General features: G+C 40.7%; 1 protein-coding gene across 5 annotated transcripts in view; it reads right to left on the bottom strand.

The window, feature by feature from the left end:
• The window catches only part of LOC110845858 (rabphilin-3A), a 37,938-nt gene extending 14,141 nt beyond the window's left edge, over nucleotides 1–23,797 (bottom strand). Inside the window, exons 1-5 of one of the 5 annotated variants that reach the window (XM_022092386.2) lie at nucleotides 23,436–23,797; nucleotides 17,332–17,506; nucleotides 9,725–10,354; nucleotides 8,947–9,090; nucleotides 1,588–1,723 (exon numbers count right to left, since the gene is read on the bottom strand). In XM_022092386.2, coding sequence (XP_021948078.2) covers nucleotides 1,588–1,723; nucleotides 8,947–9,090; nucleotides 9,725–9,954 — 510 coding nt within the window. In that variant the 5' untranslated portion in view covers nucleotides 9,955–10,354; nucleotides 17,332–17,506; nucleotides 23,436–23,797. The other 4 variants (XM_035859289.1, XM_035859295.1, XM_035859284.1 and 1 more) reach the window with 4 other exon arrangements.
• Nucleotides 23,798–24,451: the final 654 nt, after the last annotated feature.

The raw sequence follows: 24,451 nt of genomic DNA, 5'->3' as shown, positions 1-24,451 counted from the left end.
TTGCAAATCTATACGAGTTAGCGAAGACACCCACAAAGTTTGACCTTCGGTCGTCATCAAATGAAAACTTGAAAATAAATCCATATCCGCCCACTGATTATACAACCCCCCAATTTACCAACCACGAAGGGTGAGAACACTATCCACCTCGATAACAACAGGTCCGAAGCGGTTTGCTTTGTGGCGCCGATGATAACCGCCACTTGACTCTTTGGACCAAGAAGAATGTTTTCCTCAGGAGGAATAACTGCCTGTCTTACTCCTCCGCTAATGAGACGTCTTGTTCAGTCCTCGTTAAAATGATAAACGACACAACAAAGGAGACCGAGGGAGCAGGATAAAATGATCGTAAAAACCTGGCAAGAAAATGGGAATGGTTTTATACTTGGCTAACCGAAAAACTAACGAGTATACGTCCCAACCCAGTGGCCGCGGAAGCCGTGGGGACATGTGGGCACATTTAAATTGTAGGATAGGGGAGGGAAGGATGGGCAGATGATGGGGACATTCGTGGGGACATTGTCCCTCTGTCCCCACGCTTCCGCGGCCCCTGGTGCCACCCAACCTGTACATCCATATGCATGCGAAGTACCCTTGTTATTATTACTATTGGTTCGTAAAAAGGACCGACCACAAGATGAAAATGGAGACGCATGGGCAAGTTTATTTTAACTTGGTTTATTTTATGCGACATATAATCCAAACCTGCGGCAAACATTGTCTTCTTCTTCTTCTACGTATGCACATCGGAATTTCGACATTTTGGAGATGTGCTCGTAATGTTTATGTTTTCCTGTGGTGGGTAATTAAGGTTTTTTAATAGCTTTGCATTGCACTCGCCTCGGTGCCCTCTTTCTGGTCACATTTGTGTTTCTGATGTATGCACAGAATTTGTCGGTCCATTATAACAGCCATCATCGAATTTTGTGTTGATGGGTGGAAAATTATACGAGTGAAAGTTATCCATCTGCTCAACGACGCCACGCCACGTGTGGGTCGTCAAGGTTATCAAACCAGGAGAGAGCCGAAATAACGACAAAGTCCCAATTTAATTCAATTCTTCGTAACACAGGGAAAACTTGGAAACTCTTTTCGCTACCGAGCAGGCTTCAGGCTGAGATTTGTACTTTCTCTCTTTTTCAGTGTTTCGGGTGCAAGTAACCACTTGCACGAAATAACGGGAAGAAAGTGGTTTTCTGCAGATATCTTGACCTGCAAAAATTGCAAGTCGCAAGAAACTACGTCCCACTTCATACGGCGAGTAATGGCGCATATTTCTTTCTCCGAGTTTCTTGCACCTCGCATTTCTTACGTTCCTTGCTTTCCAGTGCAAGAAACATAACAAACCCGCAAGAACCGAAACCCTACTGTTTTTCTTCCTTCTCCTTAAACTTACGATATCAGAAAAGTAAAGTAAAAATGTCATTTTTATTAAGGGTTTTGCAAGAGAGATGTGATATCTATTTGTGGCGCAGAAGATCACCAAAAATCCAACACAACCTCGACTGGTTCTATATTTGTCAATATTTCGAATGCACGACGACGACAATTGTGAAATCGGAAACAAAATAAAAACAGTAAAGTTACCTTTTTGCAGTCGAAGCATCGATAGTTGGACCTGCCGAAGACGGAGAGGCCGAACGAGTCTCCGCACAGGATGCACTCCGTGACACCATTCCCGCTCGCCAACCTCTTCAAGGACTCCAAACGGTCCACCAACTTCCTGTGGGTGCAAGCAAAGAGAGAAAAATTTCAATTCGTTCCGGTGTGACACCACTTCGTTAAGAAGAACAAATACAAATAATTGCGTAAACGGGGGAAACATGCCGAGTTTATTTTTGGGTGGGTGCGTGGGTCGGGAAGATTACGATTTTTTTGCTGCACGTGCATCGAAGGAGAGATAAGGTCGCCTTATCTTTGGGGAGTTATAGGTTACACACGTTACACAGAAAATGGCATGACATCCATGCATTTTGACCTTCTAGTAGTTAAAAAACTTGCAAAAGTTTGCAAAACATATTTTCAAAAGTGTATTCATCATTATGCAAATTAATTTAACTAGGTAATTAACTTTGTCGTGCTTCCATTAAAAAGTTGTTGCAGTATTCATTGCAATTTATTTTTGCAAACTATGTATTTGCCAATCTGCGTAATAAAATTTACTTGATTTTCCTCCTCTCGTTCTGATTACCTTTCTCAAATTAAATGTCTTTCCCATGTCGCTCGAGGGAGAGGTTGGGAATAAATAAATACGAGATTTTCACATTAATTGACACATTTAATCTGTCAAGTGGAATTGTCAATGTGACAATTCCATCCAATATCTCGCTCGTGCACATATGTAAATATATATCCGTGGTGGTGCATAGTAAAAGTAATAGTATTGACACATTATTTAGTTGCTACATAGTAAGTAACCACTGTCATTCAATAAATACTGCCTCGTCGACTGTGTGGCGTGGCGTGGCTACAATTTATTTCATCAAAGTGATCCATTTCCATTCCCAGGTGGGGAATGGATCACCACGGCGTGGCCAAACTTATGGAAATGGAATCGTCGCCGTATTCAAGAGGCGATTCTAATTCACTGAATGTGCATTTAAATCCCATTTTCGTCAGAGGATGAAATAAGTGAAAATACGTAAGAAATATATATTGGAAGGAAGGTGAGTAACGTAAGTGTTTAGTTTTAGACGTGCAAAACTACGTTTGGACTGGACACCGTCCAAAACTGTGCAAAGAAATTTTGGACGTCTAAAACGTTCAACATTGGGAAATGGGACAAAATGTTACAAGTTCTTTATTAACGTTTTTTGCCAAACTATGTACAGATATGTAATTTCCCATTAATTTTGAGCATTTTGGTTGTTTTTTAATACTACGAAATTTGGAAAAACTTTTGTTTTAACATGTTTTCTTATGAAAATTTAAGAAATTTTCTAAACCATGCCGCATTTCACACAAAAAATGCTTAAAATTAATGGGAGATTACAAACATATATGTCAACGGACTGTTGAAATATTCAATACTGAAGAACTTGCTACATTTTATCCTATTTTCTGTTTTTGGACACTTTTGCCGGTTTTGGACGCTTTTGGACGACCAGTGGTTAAAACCACATCGAAACCCTGGGCGCCCCTACCAACAATATAGATTCAGTGAATCTGGACCTCATTTTAATGGAGTGCTATCCATCCATCCATCCAGTTACAAATAAATCTTGGTAGATCAATACAATTCACAGAGTGCTAGGCTAGATAGTTGAAGATACACATCGCCGTGTAGTTGACAGACAAGGAGGGGGGTTGGTTAGGTTATTACGGATTCGCATCTGCCCTACAGGCAGACGAATTCTCTCGTCACCGTGACACAGTAGTCCAGATCCGGATGGATTGATGGCTATACGATGTTGCAATCTTGTTAATAAACCCTCCGCGACTCGCACAGTGTTTCGTTTCATGTTTGTTTTTTCTTGCACACTTTTTGGTGGACGATGTGCGTTAAAAACGGGACCCACCCGTGCCTTTCGCATATTTCATAAATTCTTCTTATTTTTCGAAGCAGGGCACGAAACGGATTTCATTCCTGCTTTGGGTGTGACCCTCCCTGGTGACCTCGGACGCAGGAAGTCTCCTTTCGCCCCCTTCCTTTCCCCGGAGGAGGACGAAGCCCGAGAATTCTTTCCCCTGGAGGATAAACTGGCTCAAACTTAAGATTTGGAGGAGTCGAAACACTGTTGGCGAGTGAGTGAGATCAGATCTGGCTAAAGTCCACAATCCAATCCAATCCAATCCGCTACATGTAAAGGCAAGCAGACAGACCTCAGGACGCGATGCGAGATGCCATACAATTCAAGGAAGTGGGATCCGAGTGCAATATCCGAAATCCAATTCTCTCCTTTCTCCCGGATTCATTCATTCCCTTGTAAAATAAATGTTACATGTTAACTACAATAATTTCCTCTCCCTTCTCCTCCGGGTTAAATCTCTGCGACAAATTCACTTCCAATTTTCTTCTTGCACTCATAAGGAACCCAGTCCTGTCACTCCAATGTGTCCTTGATTGTTCCGGATCCACACTTCAATCTCGAGTGCACACACTTTGCAAATTTCCGTAGCATATTTGTTGTGTGTGCAAAATTTTGTGCAAATTTAGCATATCCTCAATAAAAAACGTGGGCCAAGTATTTAACAATAAGGAACTTAATCCTGTGTATCACTCCAACGTGTCTTTGATTACACTTCAATCTGCAGTGCATAAGCACAATAAGCAAAATTTTTGCAAATTTCCGCTTGTGCGTGCAAAATTTATCGCAAATTTTGCATATCCTCAGTAGAAAACGTGGGTCAAGTATTTTATGAGTAAGACGTTTTGTTTGCAAAAAACCAACTTTTTTCTAAGTTCGTACAAAATTATGCACTTTTATCCTAAAATGGTCTAACTTCTGGAAATGATAAGTTTGGTAAATAAAAAGTGCGTCATTTTCCTCACTTTCGCCACCACAAAATTATTCCACTTTCTTTAACAGTGAAAGAGTCGAGAGAACAAAGAAACTGTTCGTACGGCCATTAGTCCCATTAAATTTGACAATTTGTTCAATGCACGCCAAAAATAATACTTACTTACATAACATAAACTAAACCGTATGCAAATTACAGAAGAAGAAGACACGTCTAATAGATAATTTAGTAATCAACCGTGTTTAGCTTTATCCAACCGTGCAGCAGCAGAAGCAGCAACAGGAGAGATACATTTGGCAGTCGTGCGGACGGGATGTGACCGCTTTACCGGTTTCTGGGATCGCATTCAGTGTTTCGCTGTGGTTTTAACCACTGTCAAAACAGTCGTCCTTAAACTCCGTTTCACGTTAATTTAGTTCACCACATGGAGTACATTAGCCGAATTATTTTATTATTTTACGTCAGATATTTTTATTTTGGCGTTTAAAATTTTCATTTTCGTATGATTTTTACGCCAAAATCAAAATAACTGGTGCCAAATAATAAAATAGTTCAGCTCATTCGGCGAATGTACTCAATGTGACGACCTCACCAAATGTGAAAGGGAGTTTAATCGGTTTTAACAGGTTTTGGACACCAATTTTTTATGTCGGAAATGTTCAAAAGTGTCCAAACTAGAAAATGGGGCACAATTTTACAAGTTAGCCATTATTGAATCTTTCGATAATCCGTTGACGTATATGTAATCATCGTACATTTTGGTCTGCAATGTGGCATGGTTTAGAAAATTTCTCAATTTCTCATACAAAACATGTTAAAATTTTTTTCCAAATTTCGTGGTAGTACACACATTAAAATGCTCAAAATCAATGGGAGATTGCATATCTGTGCATAAATTGGCAAAAAAAGTCATGAATAAAGAACTGTAACATTTTGCCCCACTTTCCAATATTGGACACTTTTGGTCATTTTAGGAATGGGCAGTGTCTAAAAAACTTTTGGACGTCCAAAGCACTGATCACCCTGCACAAGTTCACGCAGAGCTCATGAGAGGGTCAAAGCTCCTCGCCATCCCTTTTGCAGGGCCCTCAGGAGAGAGAAACAGAAAGAGAAAGTTGTTAGTTATTCGACTACTTTGATATTATTACTCTTACGTTTCGTGTCTGCTGGAGTGAACTTAAATGTATAAGTTGTACTCGGTCCAATTTCACCTCTAACTCTCAAACTCCAACCTTTACGTATTATTATCCGATCCTCGTACTTTCTCCTCGCAGGGCCGGATTTAAGGAGATTTAAACTGGTCTCAGAACCTCGCAAAAAATGTGCTAAAATTTTAGGAGTTGCCTAATTTAAAACAAATTGTGACCTTGAAACATTAAAAAATAAGACTGCGTAAGCTTATAATTTTTTTGATGTGACAAGCTTTTTTGATATTTTACATAATTTCATAAAAACTTCTTGAGTCCTAAAAAACAGTCCTCAAAAAATTTAACCCTTGAGAAATTTGACGCTACAAACATTAAAAACAAGACTACGTAATTTCTCGACCTTATCGAAACCCAAAGTTTGATATTTAACAAAATTCATGAAAATGTAGGTCCTAAAAGTCCTACAAAATTTAGGTTTTTGAAATTTTAAACAAATCAATTCCAAACTAAAAAATGAGAGATTTTATACATTTTCTAAACCCAAATTTCTCCCTATCATTTCCACCACTCCCACTTTTCCAAGCCACATCTCTACATCGGGCCTTTGTCTTTTGTAAGTAGACCTTTTCCATTCTCAGAAAGGAGCCAGATGGGTGGAAAATCTGCCTCCTGCCTGCCAACCAACTCTGCTGATCTGCTGAACTGAAACCATGTTGAATATTTAGGAGCACTCTCTCATGATCCCATTGTTTACTCACTGACTTTCATCTCTCATTCCATTTTATGATTTTAGTCAGCAGAAACTATAACGCGAGGAGGAGGAGGAGGAGGAGGAGAAGAAAAAATTAATCAACTTTTTGCATTTTTCCCTCTTTATCTCATTCCATAGACTTTTACTGGATGATGCAAATGTACCGGAGGAGAGGCATAAAGTAGAATAAAACAACAACAAAAACCCTCAAACTCAATCTTGAGGGATGTGCGGGGCTGATCAGGCTGCACAACCTGTCAAAAAAATCAACCCGGAATCCGTCACATTGCGTATGCAGGACCACCTTGAGGAGGTGAAAGTCATATTTTTTACACGAGAGAGAGAGAAAGTAGACGTTAAAAAATTCTTTATTGCACGCCTCACACGCGGACGGGGAGAAAGGTAGCGAGTTCTGATGATGCGATTTAATATCAGCAATATTGGCAGGAGAGTGAAAGCCAGGGTTGCAGGAGGGGAAAGGCTTTTAGTGAGTTTTAAGTATGAGGTGAAATTTGTTATTGGCCAATAAGTTAGTTATTGTATTTAGGTGACCCATCAATTTGGGGACGACGTTAAAACACGCATTATTTAGAAAATTTAACCTTAAATACCAACTAATCTTCAGAGGTGGGCAAAATACTTTGGCAAAATATAGTACTTGAGCTACGATATTCCCAGGGTTAAACTTCCAGGGCTGTTAAACCCACGAAAAGGCGAGAATCTTCATGGAGAAGGCAAAGGTCATACGAAACTAAATGTTTTGTGAAGAAATTGACCTTTTATCGTTGTCAAAATACTCTTAAGCAAACAGTGAAAGCAATGTACTTTGACAGTGATGAAATGCTAATTTCTTCACAAAAGCTGTATTTTCGTGTATTTATTTTCCACGTAGATTGTGGTCATTTTGTGAGTGTAACAGCCCTGGAAATCCGAACCCTGGAAAGAAAAGAGCTCAAAATACCCTATTTTGACAAAGTATTTTGCCCATCCCTGTCAATCTTCATATGTAAATGAAAGACTTGTAAGACACTAGGATTACACATTTTTACTAGGAACACTATTCATTAGGCAAATTTTGTGCACAAAATTAAACGACGTGAATTGATCGGTTTGGCCTAAAATATAAAAGATACTTTTGTCGAAACAGCCACCACCCTTTCATCGGAACCCTAACGGGACGTGAAAAGTTGGGAGAAAGCATTGCAAAATTGCCAAAATAAGCAACCTGAACAGGATCAAAAATATCCAGACGTAAATGTATCCACTCATGCAGACTTCCATTACTTTCACTATTTCACAAGAGTGATGCCCACGAAGGAACGTATGAAAGGTGGAATATGGAATATGGAGCTGTTTGTTTTGTTGTCGGATCAGCCACCCGCGTTATTAAAATCTATTATCTATCTGCCGCACGGATGGAACGATTTGTTTTAAATTCTCCTCACTAACGAACCTGGCACGGGAATGAATTTGAATTCAGGAATGGAGAAGGGAGGCAGCAGGATCGGATCGAATTAGCCCGGTGGGGTTTACTTTCTGCCAGAAACGAGCACAAACTGGAACTTTGTGTGTCTCGGGATAGTTTCGTTGGGGAATCATTACTTGGTCATTCCGATACATGCAGGGGATCGAGCTGCGTGCGTGGCATTAGCCAAATACGTATCGTCCCGATAATACGGAAGGAGTGTCTCCAACTAATTTCGTGTGTACGTATCCAGTGCTGGGGAACGTGGATAAAAGATGTGACCAATGTTTGACCCCAACAAGCAGAAATATCAAACTGGTTTTGCACGGCCCTTTCACACTAATTAACGTAGGACTCGATAACGTATCACCAATATCAGCACTTTTTTAGTAATGGGAATTTATTTTAAATTCTGGACAATAAAATTTTAGTCAGTAAGTTAAACTCAGTTTCACGCTATTTGAGTTCACCACATTGAGTACATTAGCCGAATTTATTATTTGACACCAGTTATTTTTATTTTGGCGTTTAAATTATTCAATTTCGAATATGATATATTATGAATTTTACCCCAAAATAAAAATAACTGGTGTAAAATAATAAAATAATTCGGCTAATGTACTCAATGTGGTGAACTCAAACAGCGTGAAAATTTGTAGTGCAAATTTGTTTTTAAATTTGCAACGATCGGCTCTATAAATTTGTCATGCAGGATTCTAAAATAAATTCCCAGAGTGGAGAAATGATTAAAGGTGTGCTGATTTTAACGATGAGTCATCCAGTCCTACGTTAACTTTGCACTCTGGGTTGAAAGGTCAGGTCAGGTCGTCAATGAGAAGAGAGTAACTTCCGGCTTCTCAATGTGCATAATCTAGTGGGAAAATCGTGGGAACGGAGATCACGTCCCACATCGATCCATCGTTACTCTTTCAATCTTAAATTTTAAGTGTTTCGTGACACCAGCGTGGGCTGGATGGGATGCATGACAAGTAGATAGCACGGTCTGCGTGACCACAACGGTACATCGTTCCCTCCCACGGCATGCCAGACAATAAATAAGTGTCCAAAGTGAAACAGAAATTGCGAAAGGAAATTCCATCCCAATTTTGGGACTCGCTTACCCGACCCTCTTCTGCTCATTGAGATCCAACTCTTCCGCCTTCTTCACGACAGAAATGATCATCTGCTGTTCCGATTCCGTCAACGGTTGCGGCTTCGGGTACGTGTTGAACTGACTCGTCTTCACTGACCAACCGGTCCGCAGCCTAAGAGGAAACATTAATAAACATTATGATACTTTACTTCTTTTTCCTTGGTTAAAGATTAAAATTCAAAATGAATCTGAATTTAAAAACATTTAATAATGGCTTTGGAAAAATTTGTGGTTAAATTTTCTGATTTCGTTAACCTCATCCTAGGAGGAATAGTATATTGTTCGATTGATTGACCTTTGGCGTTAAAAACTTACATGGAGCATTGACAATGGAGGTCTCCCAGCGTATGCTCCAAGATTTTGACCAAATTAGCTTCAATCGATCACAAACTTAATTAGTATGAAATTTTGCGAAAGACAGGATCACCCAATGCGCAGTTTTCGCAGAAATATTTGCATCCGAAGAGGAGAAAGCAGGCTCAAAAATTGACATGAACTTTACGCTTTCCAAATTTGCTTTCTCCTCATCGGATGCAAATATTTCTGCGAAAACTGCGCATTGGGTGATCCTGTCTTTTGCAAATTTCACACAAATTAAATTTGTGATCGATTGACACTAATTTGATCAAAATCGGCGAGCATACGCTGGGAGACCTCCATTGTTATTGGCAAACGATAATAAATACCTTGCCAATCACACCGCTAAGTGCGCGTGACACTTTAAAAGTGGTGGTCGTGCTACTTACTTAGCTCTGAGGGCGAGCTGCCTGTCGTTGGGACACACCCAGGGCGTCTTGGGGCCTCTCAGCCCAAAATCCGAGTGAGACGGGGACGACGAGGACGAGGACATTTTGCTTGTCGCCGGAGTAAACCTGGAGCTATTTCCACTGGGAGAAGGAGGATGAAAATCTCGTGGGAATCGTGTCCGCGAGTTGTCCATTTCGACGCGTGGAAGAAGAAGAGAAGTCCATTTCATGCAACGGCATGCAGAAACTTGATATACTTTCACCCAAACTAAAAATAAATTATTTTCCCCAAAATTTTGTCCTCCAGATTTGTGCAGTCTGTGGAAATAATTGTGTTTATCGGTTCAAGGTTTTTTCGCCCGGGTACTTTCTGCATAGTTTTTATGTCGTGGTTTTTGTAGCATCAGGGTCACGTTACTCGTTCTCAGAACATTTTTTTCTTGCGCACTGATTCTTATCATGGTAAATAATTGTTATTTTCACTTAATTTCACTTATTCGACGATACTTTATTTTGGCAAGAAGAAAGGTTTATACCCCGAAAAACTTGGCAAGGTTCGAAATTTGAGTTTAATAATAAAACGTAAAACATTCTCGTAGAGTAAACCGTATTATTTACTCGCGACGGGATCTGGAAATCAGAAAATGCATCATATTTACTTTATGACGAATAAAATTTAATCATTTTTTGAAAAGTTTTTACACAAACAAACAATACTTCATTTTGGAGTAAAAAGTTTGAACATCAAAGTCACAATTTGCCAGGTTTATACTGCATGGATGTCAACAAGGAAGCCGGATATAAAAGGCGTGGTGGATTTTTAAACCGATTATTCTCCAACTCCTGGTTGCTCTTATAGGTGGATGATTACATAACAAAAATCACATCCGAACTTCGCCAAGAAATCGTACCAAATCACACCAGCAACTAAATAAATATGTAACTTGCCATGTTTCCACGAGTCAAAAATTGAGTTTCATTATGAAAAACGAGTATAACAAATTGCAAACTCACACAAAAGTAGATCCATAATTCAGAAAACTATTCGCTTCACTTTCTCCTCCAATTTACCAACCAACGAAGGACAACAAATTGTGTAACACAAAATCTCGATTTTTTTCTGGAGTCCATGCACAGCTAGCTTCAGGTAAATTGACCCATCTTTAACACATGGCGCAAATGAAGGCCTTACACGAACATAGATAGACAAGACACGTTACATATATGGAAGTTATATAATTCATGCATATCCCTCCGGAATTCATCATGATCCCGATTGTCCCGCATAACGCAACGCAGCCCACATCATACTTATTTCCTCCTGAGCAAGATAAAGTAGGAGGAAGTAAAGTTTCAGGATTTTAAGGCCGGCTCAACAATGATTCATGCAGTGTTCCGGGTGCAAGTAACCACTTGCAAGAAATAACGGCAAGAAAGTGGTATTTTGAAGCTAGTTTGACCTGCAAGAAATTCAAGGCGAAAGAAACTACGCCCAGCCAGCCGCTTATTGTTTGTTAATTAGCTTTTACAGATCTTATATCCTCAATGTGTCATGGTTTTCGAACCAGTTTTGTAAACTGATATCCATTAACACTCGAATAAAGGTTGACTTGACTTGACTTGTTATACTTCATACGACGCGTGGCTAAACTCCATTTCACGTTACGTGAGTTTATCCCATGAAGTACATTAGCCGAATTATTTTATTATTTGACACCAGTTATTTTTATTTTGGCGTTAAAATCATACGAAAGTGAATAATTTTTACGCCAAAATAAAAATAACTGGTGCCAAATAATAAAATAATTCGGCTCATGCGGCTAATGTACTCAATGTGATGAACTCACGAAATGTGAAACGGAGTTTAGATTGAGCATATTTCTAGCACTTTTATTCATCTCGTATTTCTTGCATTTCTTTCTTTGCAGTGCAAGAAATGTAAGAAACGAAACACTGGTTTCACATTTTTCGGGTTGTGAATTCAACCATGCGACCTGTTTTTTAGGGTGACCACCTCTTCGTCAAAGGTCCCACACTAAACTCGACACGAGGTCAAGATCGATCAACAATCCGCCCTCACATCCCGCACGACCCCTTTCATAATCATGGTTATCCTGAATAATGAAACATCTCATCCTACTCGGAAACTTACGGAGTCACATGAAAAAAAAATCCCACATTTTTTTAACCTTACTTTCCGGGTGAGTGATGACGAAGGCCGTTCTAAAAAAAAGTGTACTTCTGGTCAAAGAAGAAGGCAATGGTGGAAGTTGATTCCACCATTTTCACACACTAATTGAAACTTAATTCCTCCCCTTTTGCCCTCGTTGGTTCGTGGTGCCTGGAAAATTATGCACGAGCGGAACGTGACATCGTTATTTTATCGGAACATGAGAAGCAGAAGGAGGAAAACCATTCGTTTTGCCATTCACGACATGAACGTGAAATAATAGACTCGCACTGTAACGAAGGAATGGGAGCGAGATCAACTGGGGACCAGAAGAACAACTCCTACTAAACCAGTCTCATAGTGAGTGGATTACTTTTAGCTTAGTTTTTTTGACCAGGGTTTTTATCCATATTTTTTTTCTGTGAGATTATTTTTACAATTTTTATACAATTTTTACAAAATTTTATATATGTACATTTTTCCCTGCTGTACAGTGAGTTTTTTTACCTGAAATATTTAAGCATTCATATTTTCTACGATTTTCCTGTCTCGTTAATATTTTATCTTCTCTATTTTTCTTGAATGTCACACAGTGGCCGCGGAAACCGTGAGGACGTTAACATTGTAGAATAAGGGAGCGAGGAGTGTATATAACATGGGCGGATGATGGGGACATCGAATGAATAACCTTGAGGACATTGTCCCTCTGTCCCCTCAAGCTTCCGCAGCCACTGCCTTCATAATCTCAGGTCATTCAAAACTTTCTCCGATCCGATAATCATTTTGTCCATGTCATCCTTCAAATCAGTGTCACAGATTTATTTTTTGAAACCCTGCCTGCTTTCACATGTGTGCTTGTGTACCAACGGAAACGAGAACAACAACAAGTTGGACGGATATGTATGTCATACGTCTCTGGTATTATAGCTCACCTCCTCCTCAGCAATTCAATAGTGACACAAGCCATCCACTTCAAATTTAATGGTGTCTCTCTCCCTCTCTCTTTCTCTTTCTCCAGCTATGTAAGTATACACAGTGCGCACCAGACAGCCTGACGACGACGACTGATACACATGTATGGAGGATGCAACGTGACATTGTTTATGTCCTCAATCCTTTCTCTTTCTTCTCGGATGTGAGCATAGAAAAGTAAGAAGTCATCTCTTTTTTGAATGTGGGGTTTGCAGTGTAAAAAAAATGTGGGGATTATTGCCTCTTGGAGGGAGGATAATCGCAGCTATGTGAATGTAAGTAACCTACTCCGTCAGGCTGCTTTCTCCTCCTCGCTCCAGCTCGCCTACTTGGATGGATGATGACTGATGAACCGTGACATGAGATTCTGTGTCCACTTTCCTTCCACGTCAGAACCACTTCGAGGTGGGGGGAGGGGGAAGCAGGGGCTGCGGGAGCTGTGGGGACATTTACTCTGTAGAATAAGGGAGGGAGGGATGGGACACCGAATAACCGGGGGGATATTGTCCCCATGCTTCCGCAGCCACTGGGGAAGGAGACATTTTTTTGTGACAAGTTTCCTCCGGAAGGAAATGATATCATCCTCCTACATTTTGGAGAGATATTTGCAAGGGGCTCAACTTTTTCAGTGTGATAAATTGCACTTTTTCTTACTTTGTCTTTGTTTCAAACTGTGAGAAAATTGTGATTACATATTGTGGGCGTAGTGGTTAATGTGAGATGCTTAGCGATAGTGAAAGTTCTTTTCTTGTTCTTTTCTCTTGTCATATTTTTGCACAGCAAAGCAAGAAATACAAGAAATCCGAGGTGCAAGAAACTGCAAGAGATTGCAAGAAATATGCACAATCTAGCCACGCGCCGTTTGAAGTATAGCGACAGGGCTTAGTTTCTTGCACCTTGCATTTCTTGCAGGTCAAAATAGCTGCAAGAAACCACTTTCCTTCCGTTATTGAGTGCAAGTCGTTACTTGCACTCGAAACCCTGTAAAATTATGATTACAGAACTTATTCTGTTAAAATTTGCTAAATTCGTCATTCCAAATTCATTTTTTCTTTTTCACCCCATAATTTTTTCGCAAACTCCACGTCCTCCAAAATTGTCACAGACCAAAATGACGGAAATAGACTTATGTACATACATTCGTAGAATCGATCCGTGGAAGAGGAAGGGGAGAGGAAAAAAGTAACAAGAAATATTGCCACATGCCAATAACTTGACATGTCCGTATGACAGCCGCCTATTCAATTTACACTTTCTCCACCACCGCAACAAGAAGAAGAAGAAGCAGAATTATGCTCATTGTGACTCCAACTTATACTTTTACTCGCATATGTAACACCTCGAAAATCGGTTTTTGGAAACGCCAACCTCACAACGAATGAAACTAAACTTGGTCGATCTGCAACTGACACGACTCACAAAATGGGCCAAAATACCATTCAGACTTGAATTGATTCCACGATACGCTCTTTCCCCTCAAGGATGCTCGTTGGGTGACTACTGCACCATTAAACATATGGATTTATCTACGTGTTGCATAATCGGAATGAAATATATACGTGTGTCCCTAGTCACTCGTGACGCAGGTAAAAGTTCCTAAAAAATGGACATATTTAATTAATGTGTAATTATTAATGGAAAAAATGGCTACATATTTTCTTGACGGGGAAATAATCACAGAGTCACGTAGAAAATAGTGTGTTACATAAACCATGTATTTTGTAGAGAGGTTGATTGAAATCAAGGTCATAAAAGACGGACAGATCCATATATGTACGTACGTAACTTATGTACATATATGTATGTATCACTAGCAAATTCTTTCCATATTTAGCTTATTAAGGGGTGAAGCCCCTTGATAAGATCGTTATGTCCGTCCGTCCATCCGTTGGTGAGACAACTCTCGAACGGAATGACATAGAGACTTGACTCATCGTGTCAAGATTTCAGTGTTAATTAAGAACACAAATATACTGCATATTTTTCATCTTCCTCTAAAACGCTTACATATGACTAAAAACGTTCAGAGCAGTTGAAACGCTCACGGACAACACAATTGCATATGATCAGGCTGAAATGCAGGTTTCACCCCTTCGTTACACTCGTTGTACCCATTTATTGATTAACATTTTGAAATGCAACAATTTTTGGGAGGATTCCGCAACCTTGAAATAATTTACATCCGAATAGTTTCACGAGCCTTTGTCTACGTAATCTACATCTCTGCATATGTACATATCTCATATCTCTTACCTTATATTCCGTCGGCCAGAGAGACGGACACACATACGGCTGCCATGTCATGAATGAACGAGCGAGTGATGTTTTCACTCGGTCTGGGCAACTTTTGAAGAAATATTTTCTAATCAGTGAAGCAAACTCGGTCAGACAGACCCACGCCGATTCGCCCCTTCCTTTCCCATCAGAAATGCTGAAAAACTCACCAAATCAAACTCTCCATTCCAATCCACACCCACGTACGTGAAGACGTTCTACTTATGTACCCGTCGAGATCAATCTCCACATTGGGGAGGATTTAAAAGGAATGAAATTGCAATTCTGAATGGGAAAGATTTCGCACACATTTCGCACACAAATTTGCGACTCATTCACTAACGAGTAAAAAAAAGACTGACTCAGAGAAAAAAAACGAATGCTGGCAGAGACATGATTATTATTATTGGAATGAAATAAACGACTTGTTGCTCAACGTGGTTTTAGCAAGAGCAGCAGGAGGAACACGACCAAAACCGCAAAACTGACACATTTATTTCCACACACACATCCCTTCTCACTTACATTCAGCAAACGAACTCAAGGTTTTTTTGCGATGTGCAAACTTATGCCAAAATTTGTACGAATTTTATTTGCTTATTATTACATGTTACATTATTATGCTAACAATAGAAGGGAAACCTTAACCATGGGAAAGTCAAGGTGAAAGTGAGACGAATAAGTGAGTTTGAGATACCATTTGAAATTCATGCGGGGTGACCTGTGACGGGGGAAATTGGGGGGGGGACATATGGGGACATACATATTAGGATTGGAGAAGGAGGGATTTCTTAAGATTTTGCTGAATTCCTTAGGGTACAATATCACCCTGTTCCCCCCGCTTTTTGCCGTCAATAAAGTTAACCATCAAACTGTGAGCAACATGAAACCAGATATCGACGCCAAGCCACCACATTTTTCTTATCAAAGTATGATATGAAATTCGAGATAGATTTTTCCAGTCTGCGTGGCATGAATTCTTGGTGCGTACGCACGTATGCATTTCATACGCATATGTAGATTATAGAGGCAGCAGCACCCATTTATTTTATGAGAGAGGATGACGAGTGGTGACTGTTTCGCAGAAAAAGTGGCAATTAATGCTAATCAGCCCACACATAAATATTAATATTTGATCATATGTATGGATATCCCGAATAAAACGAAACTCGCCCCCTACTCCTGCTGCCTGCGTATCTGCCTATCATGACGAAATCTATTTCTATGTACATACGTAACAAAACAATAAACCCACCTACATATATTTTCCACCATCCAGACGACACAATCAACCAGGAGACACAGACAAGTATGCCAACTCACAAAAAGTAAACATACAAAACGCCCAGAAGAACGGGGGACACACAATTGGTCGTCGTGACAAGAAAAAAATACAATTCTGACTTCCAGGGCCGTGCAAAAAGGGTGTGCACACGTATTTATCATGCTTATCTTGCTTATCTGCCAAAAAAACCATCACATTTTCCCTGCACGGCCCAAGTCGGGTGGGTGGTTTGGCTTGGTTGACTACCAAATCTTTACCACCACCACGACGACGACGACGACCGTGACACAACTTTCTAAATGCATGTACACAGAGAAGAAAAACCTCAACCATTTCGAACCAAGAAGCCAAAAGAAAGAACTTGTGCTTCCCCTGTTTTCTTTGTCCACCTGATAAAAAATGGAGAAAGTTATCATTTCACGAAGAAAAGAAGAAAGGAAAAAAAGAGAGACACCGTCTCGCTCAAAAAATATTTAACAAGTGGACGTTTAACCTCCAACAGATGCACATGCCTCGCACAACGAACATTGCCTTGTCGCCTTTCAATTAACCACGACACAACCAACCGCAACGAATTACATACGCGATAAGAAATAATCAACAGCTTTGTCTCTGCGGGAAAATGGATGGACCATTTTTTCTTTGCTAAGTGGGTGACACAAAATGCTCCCAATCTGGCTTTCACTCGGGTCTGATGAGTAACTACTTTTTTTTTACTTGTGGGTGGTTAGCCTTTCGAGGAAAGAAGAGTGCCCAAGTCAAGAGAGGTCAAGAATCATGTGGCCCATGCATAATGGATGGAACTGATTTTTCTCTAAATTTCGTGACCTATCACGACGTCAAACAGCATAAAATAGGAAGGTGACCCTTCACAAAGGGAGACAAATTGTGTTCAAAAATACGTACCTGGTTCTGCGAGGAGTGGGTTTAGCGATACGATTCGTAGCGGATCTCGAGGTCCATGTCAGTCAGTTGCTCACCACGAAAGTTGGTTGGATGAGAGTTTGAGGAGAAAGTTTCGTGTCGACCCGCATCGCCCGATTTCCTGCCACCGACTGAAACCTCGTCTCGCTGGGCTCATCTATTTGTAGGGGAAAAGAGAAAATTTTGTGTGTGCAACAGGCGAAAGTATACGTACCACTGGAAACCTGCTCACTTTCTCCACCACCACCACCACTCGACATCATCATCATATGCCTGCTTTTTGAGTGTACAACACTGCAGTGGGCATGATGATGGCGATGTACGACCATCGAAACCACCATAAAACCAAAACCAACTTTTAACTCTGATCCAGTCCAGTAACTCTGGTCTCAAACTCGGAGGGAAAAAGGCACACATTTTCATTCTTGTAACTTGGACAGTTTTGAGACTTTTTTTAACTTTTAACTTTTCACTGCTTTCACTTTGTAAACGATGGGTCGTATTACATGTTTGCATCGTATTAATTCCGGATTTTATTTTAAACATGGAAAGTTTCTTGGGGTTTTGAATCCCTGTATGTGTTTCGTTTTTTGCGGGTCTGCTACATTTCTTGGAAGTTAGAAGCGCAAAATGTGCGCCATGTGTATAGCGGCGCGGCCTCATTTCTTGCGCCTTGCATTTTTTGCAGGTCAAAATACCAGCAAAAAACTACTTGCTTGCCATTATTTCTTGCAAGTGGTGTTACTTTCACCCGAAACGAAAGCCTGTTTTTGGGCATGTTTGAGACTCTAATGGAATAGATTAATGGGATTTTATGTCCAATTTCCCCCGACATTCTCAGAATTAATTAATCTACATCTAATCGTACTTGTTTTTGGACTTGTGTACGTATATGCTGGTTGGTTGGTCATCAGAAAATCGGAATCAAGGTCACATACATGTTTGAGTGATTGCATTACAGTCCGAGTCTCATCAAGGGCATGCCAAAATGTGTAGACAATGTTTCCCAAAAACGAGTATCAATTACGATCCGGGTGTCAAATTACGAGACAACTTACTTAATTGGTCATTATTCGAGAAACCTTCCAACTCGCTTAAATAATATCATCGGAGTGACCTGGACCTTATTTTCTGGAGGCGGAAATTCACTTTAACTTTCTCGAGATAACGGTTGCAATTAGCTCTTGAAAAGTTTGCCAATTTCAATTTCCCAGAAATTGAGACGATTTCAACAACAAAATAAAACTCTGTGATGAGAAAATTACAAGAAATTTCAAACAAATTGTTTCATTTCCTACAAGTTTAATTTAAATGTAGTCTAAATCAATTTCGTGACAATTTGCAACGGGACTAAAGGAGTCGAGTAGAGACTTGCTAATTAGTTGTCATCCTCTCCGTCCACGCTCTCCAACCCGATTGCCAATTATTACGAGAGGAAGCTAAATAATTGGCAGAAGGTGGCAAAGCTGGGACTCTGTCTTGAGGCCTCGCAGGAAGGACGTGTCACGAATTTTGGCCCGTTCTACGAGGTCACATTAAAATATGCTTGGCCAACAACGACAAGAAAATGTGGCTGGATTTATCGGAATAAGTAATGAATCTGTTACTACGTACGTACGTACACTATTTAGTTGGGTTTGGCATGCACGTAAGGTTTCCTTGCTGCATGGCCTACACGCATAATATTACATATTAATTCGATGCATGCATGACACAGATTTGACCCGTATGCATGTATTCACTGACGTAACCAATGACGAAGCCATTAAAGCGACTCGACTTGTTAGTTACCCGGTCAGCATGTTGCCTGTGGTGAAAGTAATTGTTATAACTGTTCCGTGCGGTCTGGAAAAGTGCGACTTTGTGTCCAGAATTAAGTCCAGCAAGAGAAGTAATAAACTGGCGGAAACAGAACGAATTGTGATGGGGATTCGAGGTACATCATTTGCTTGAAAATTTTTACATTTTTGACGGTTTTGCATTTTATGACCTTAGACCTCGTTAACACGGTCACCACGTCGACCTATGTTGCACAGATGGTGATTTCTGAACTCAAACACGTCGAAAAAACGATATAAACTAAAAATTCAATGTTTTTGATTCTGACCTCATGGGGCAGTTGTACCTCAAAATGATATTGATTTTTAAATCCCCGTTCTAAATAAATGCCGTCTAAAACCGTCAAAACAAAAATTACACATTTTAACCTTTGACCTCATCACTGTGGCGCATAGAACTTTTGACCTACAAAATCAGTTAAGGAATTCCTTCTTAAGTACTTTAAAAGTTAGATTTCGATATACGAACTTGATTCGTTCGAAAGTTATCGTGGGGACGGACGGACTAATCGATCGCAAAAACTACCCTTCACTTTCACCACTCGTTAATAATGGAGTGGAGTGAATGGGGTCATAAGGCACAGCTGGAATACACACTCCTCAGTTGCAAAAATGAGGAGATAGATACAGATCGCGAATAATTTCATTTCCAGTCCATCGAGATGATTGAGATGCTATAGTGCATTAGCAGCAGTGACCGCGGAAGCCGTGTGGATATCTGGAACATTAACATTGTAGGATGGGGGAGGGCGGGGGTCATATAACATGGGCATAGATGATGGGGACATCAAATAACCGTGGGGACATTGCCCCTCATTTCCGCGGCCACTGATTGGGACACAAATGTGGAAACTGGATGGACTCCGTGTGTGTGTGAGTGGTTTATGTGCTTTTACATCGCATGGCTGGGGGCCTTGATGAGAGAAAGTCGTAACGGGAGAAAGCACGCTGGCCAACTTCGAAAAGTGCATGGAGTGAGACATGCTTCTGGTTTTGGGAGGATTGTGTACACACAAAATTCTCACACGCCATAAAAATACATTTGTAGCTCGCATAACTAGACGTAAAATTTAAGAATATGATTAAATTAAAAGCGTTTTGCTTTTGTCCGGGGGAACCAAACAGCGTGACCCGCACTAAATATTTCTTATTTCTAAATGATGGGAAACGACGAGGATTTCCAAAACTTGTATTTTTTCAGTAATACAGTAATTTTCTATTCCTTTAGTTGTACTTGTAACATACATAAGAAATCAAGAATGGACCTTAAAGATGATAAACGGACAACAAACGTACTAAACTCGTGAGATTCTGCGTGCATACATATTTCGTCCAGGAGTGGTCAATTTACATCGCATAAGATATGTAATTAAATTATTGGTCAAGGAACTCATTTCCGTTAATTAAATATACATACATAACATTTTACTAGAAAAATTAAGAAATCCAGCCTCATTTTGGAATTCCTTTGCCAGAGCTTTCCTTCATGTTCCGACTTCCGTTTAAATGGTTCATTTTCATGAAAGTTTCACATAATTCTAATAAGAATGAATCAAGGTCTCGAATTTTACTTAGTTACGGGTCTACATAAGGTTAACTCACTTGATGGTAAATTTTGTGACCGAGAGCTTGGGACGAGTTTGGGATTATTTTGGGGGAAAAATTTGTTGTTACGTGAAGTTAAGGAAATTTTTAATGCAAATTTGATGATTTCCGGTGGTGGTGGTGGGGAAAATTGATTATTTCTTGAGCAGGTTAAGACACCAATTAGAAGCATTGTGCTCAATTTGATGCAAATCGGCCGAGAAATGGCGAAATTATGGCATGGCGACGAAATTTGGCGAAAACAAGGGGGTGGCGACGGGTGGGACCTTCCGACATGTCGACAACACCAATTAGAAGCATTGTGCTCAATTTGATGCAAATCGGCCGAGAAATGGCAAAATTATGGCATGGCGACGAAATTTGGCGAAAACAAGGGGGTGGCGGCGGGTGGGACCTTGCGACATGTCGACAACACCAACTAGAAGCATTGTGCTCAATATGATGCAAATCGGCCGAGAAATGGCGAAATTATGGCTTGGCGACGAAATTTGGCGAAAACAAGGGGGTAGGGGCGGGTGGGACCTTGCGACATGTCGACAACACCAACTAGAAGCATTGTGCTCAATATGATGGAAATCGGACGAGCAATGGCGAAATTATGGCATGGCGACGATATTTGGCGAAAACAAGGGGGTGGCGGCGGGTCGGACCTTGCGACATGTCGATAACACCAAAAAGAAGTCTCTGTCGAAGTTTGATGGAAATCGGACGAAAAATGGCGAAGTTATGGCATGGCGACGAAATTTGGCGAAAACAAGGGGGTGGCGACGGGTGGGACCTTGCGACATGTCGATAACATCAAAAAGAAGTCTCTGTCGAAGTTCGATGGAAATTGGAAGAGATATGGCGAAGTTATGGCATGGCGACGAAATTTGGCGTAAACAAGGTGGTGGCGGTAGGTGGAGCATTGCGACATGTCGACTACACCAATAAGAAGTCTCTGTCGAAATTAGATGGGAATCGGACGAGAAATGGCGAAATTATGGCATGGCGACGAAATTTGGCGAAAACAACGTGGTGGCGGTAGGTGGAGCATTGCGACATGTCGACTACACCAATAAGAAGTCTCTGTCGAAATTAGATGGGAATCGGACGAGAAATGGCGAAATTATGGCATGGCGACGATATTTGGCGAAAACAAGGGGGTGGCGGCGGGTCGGACCTTGCGACATGTCGATAACACCAAAAAGAAGTCTCTGTCGAAATTTCATGCAAATCGGACGAGAAATGGTGAAATTATGGCATGGCGACAAAGGTTGTCGCCATGCCATGCATTTATAAGTGGGGGGAGCTGTTGGCCGCCCTGAGAAGGGCGTTTCCAGAGCACACGACGAGGACGTCGCTCCCTCGTGCTCCACGCGGGTCGGCCCCCATGGACGCCCGAATGCGTCCGCGGACGTCTACCTCCACCGACCGGGAAAGCCCTGCCCACGTCACCGCCTCTGCAACCGCGTTCCCCTAGGGGGCCCGTCTGACCCTCGCCTTACGAGGTGGGAGCGCACCCGTAAATCGGCCCCCATTAAGGCTTCGAACTCGGGAACCCGGTCGGCCCCAAGGGGAGGTATCGCTAAAGAGCGGCGTCACCCAAGGGTTGGAGGTAGAGAGCCCCTCTCACTTGCCAAGCGCCACCCGCACTTTTGGCAAGCCCCGCCGGCTCCCCACCCGGTGAGCCTGCTTGGTGGGAGGAGCATTGGAGGGGGGACCTTCCCGTAAGGCTCTCCCCTTGCAGCGTTGCTCCCCCGGACCACCCCTCCAACGGGAAGAGAGTCGGGACTGTGGGACAAACCACGGGTGGACCCGACTCCCCAGAGAGGCAGGGCGGCCCAAGGGCGCAGCTGCAATGGGGAGCTCACCCAGGGACATGTCCGTCCCCCACGAGCTCCTCCCGCAGACTGACAAAAAATTCTGGTGCAGCTCCTTTTATACCCTCTGGAGGGCGGTGAAAGTTCTGCTATAAATAGACCCGGTGAAAGTTGTGCTATAAATAGCACCCGGTGAAAGTTCTGTTATAAATAGAGACTACGTATGTATATTAATAGCACCTGAGATAAGCAGCCTCACATGTTCCGTGTTAGTAATTATATTATAATTACATATATAGTAGTTATTTATATAGTATATAGCACACGCGTGCTATAGGTATACAGCTGTGTATAGCTATATATCACATATATACTATGTATATATATATTTATTATTTAGTAGTTATATACATACACATATGTTATACATAGCTATACACAGGTATACAGGTGGAAGTTGTGCTATATACTATATAACTACTATATATGTATACCTACATTGCCTACATATTTTATAGCGGCCTATCTCAAATGTTTACAATTGTTACGAATAATTCAATTAATTATTTCGACGTCGTTAGCATTGGGTCAATGTCGATTCTTATAGGTTTTTGGTCGCTGATTTCGAATCTGAGGTCAGTTTTTCGATTGCGACATCATGGGAAGGGGCACATTCTTAATTATGTTAAAATAACACAAAATCTACAAATATAAGGCTACAAATATACAAAGCTACAAATATAAGGCTGGGTTTTGTATTTGTAGTATGAATTGTAGTATGAATTAGAAGTTGACAAAATTCTCTTCGGCGTTCTGGCAGAAATTTTTGTGCTTTAATTACCTTTAGCGACGGCCCAAATAATTAGCACTTCAAAAATGGAGGTTTTTGAGGCTATCGAAGCAACTGTCGTAACCTTGTATTATGATAAATTGTCAAGCAATCTTGGTCCCAAGCTCTCGGTCACAAAATTTACCATCAAGTGAGTTAACCCCTTTGTGGCCGAAATAATTGAAATTTGCTTTCCTTTGGAGACCAGAATTTTATCAGTTAGTTGTTGCTACATAACCAATTTAATTTTACCAATAGTGTAGCTACGTCACCAAAATGATTTTAAAGTAAGCGTAGTTACGTCACCGATTTCACAGTGGGTGTGCAAACCATACAGGACCGAATTTATTTCGGCAACTTTTGATGATTTTATTTAACACTAAGCATTTATTTATGCATATTAGTAAAAATTATCTGCAGTTCATTACAATAATATTAAGTTATTGATTCATACATTTTGATAGTTTAGCTAGGTCCAAGTGGTTTTCACTGATCTTGACCGGACTTAGTTTTTAATTGTTCATGCTCAGAAATAAGCGGACCCGTATTTTTTCGTTTTCTAAAATGGACATGTTTTCACCCGTGACGGAATTTAAAAAATCAGCCCAAATCAGGATTTTTAAAACGAATTTCGAATAACTAACTTTTCGAATTTTAATCCGATTTCAAAAATTAAGCACAATTTTTGTTCAGAATTACTACCCTGAAAATATAATAACCTACAGTGCAGACTCCATATAGCCCAAGTCAGGGACAGAGTCCCTGACTCCGTGAGTCCTAGCTGTTTCTAAATTTTTCTCCGAAGTGACCGACATAATATTACCATTTTGAACTTCTAAAGCTATATTTGCTATCAAGAAGTGGTTTTTAGCCTTCGTACCAAATTTCAGATGAAAAAAATTAAAATTAAAAAATTGTATGGGTCACACTCTAGACAAAATTTGCTCACTTATAGCCCCCACCCACTCCGATGATCCCCACTGGTCAACCACTTGACCGATTTCGCCCATCTTCGAACTCGTTTCCTA

Source organism: Folsomia candida, unplaced genomic scaffold, assembly GCF_002217175.1.
Source record: "Folsomia candida strain VU population unplaced genomic scaffold, ASM221717v1 Fcan01_Sc001, whole genome shotgun sequence".
Taxonomy (NCBI): domain Eukaryota; kingdom Metazoa; phylum Arthropoda; class Collembola; order Entomobryomorpha; family Isotomidae; genus Folsomia; species Folsomia candida.
This window is presented reverse-complemented; position numbering and strand designations above follow the sequence as displayed.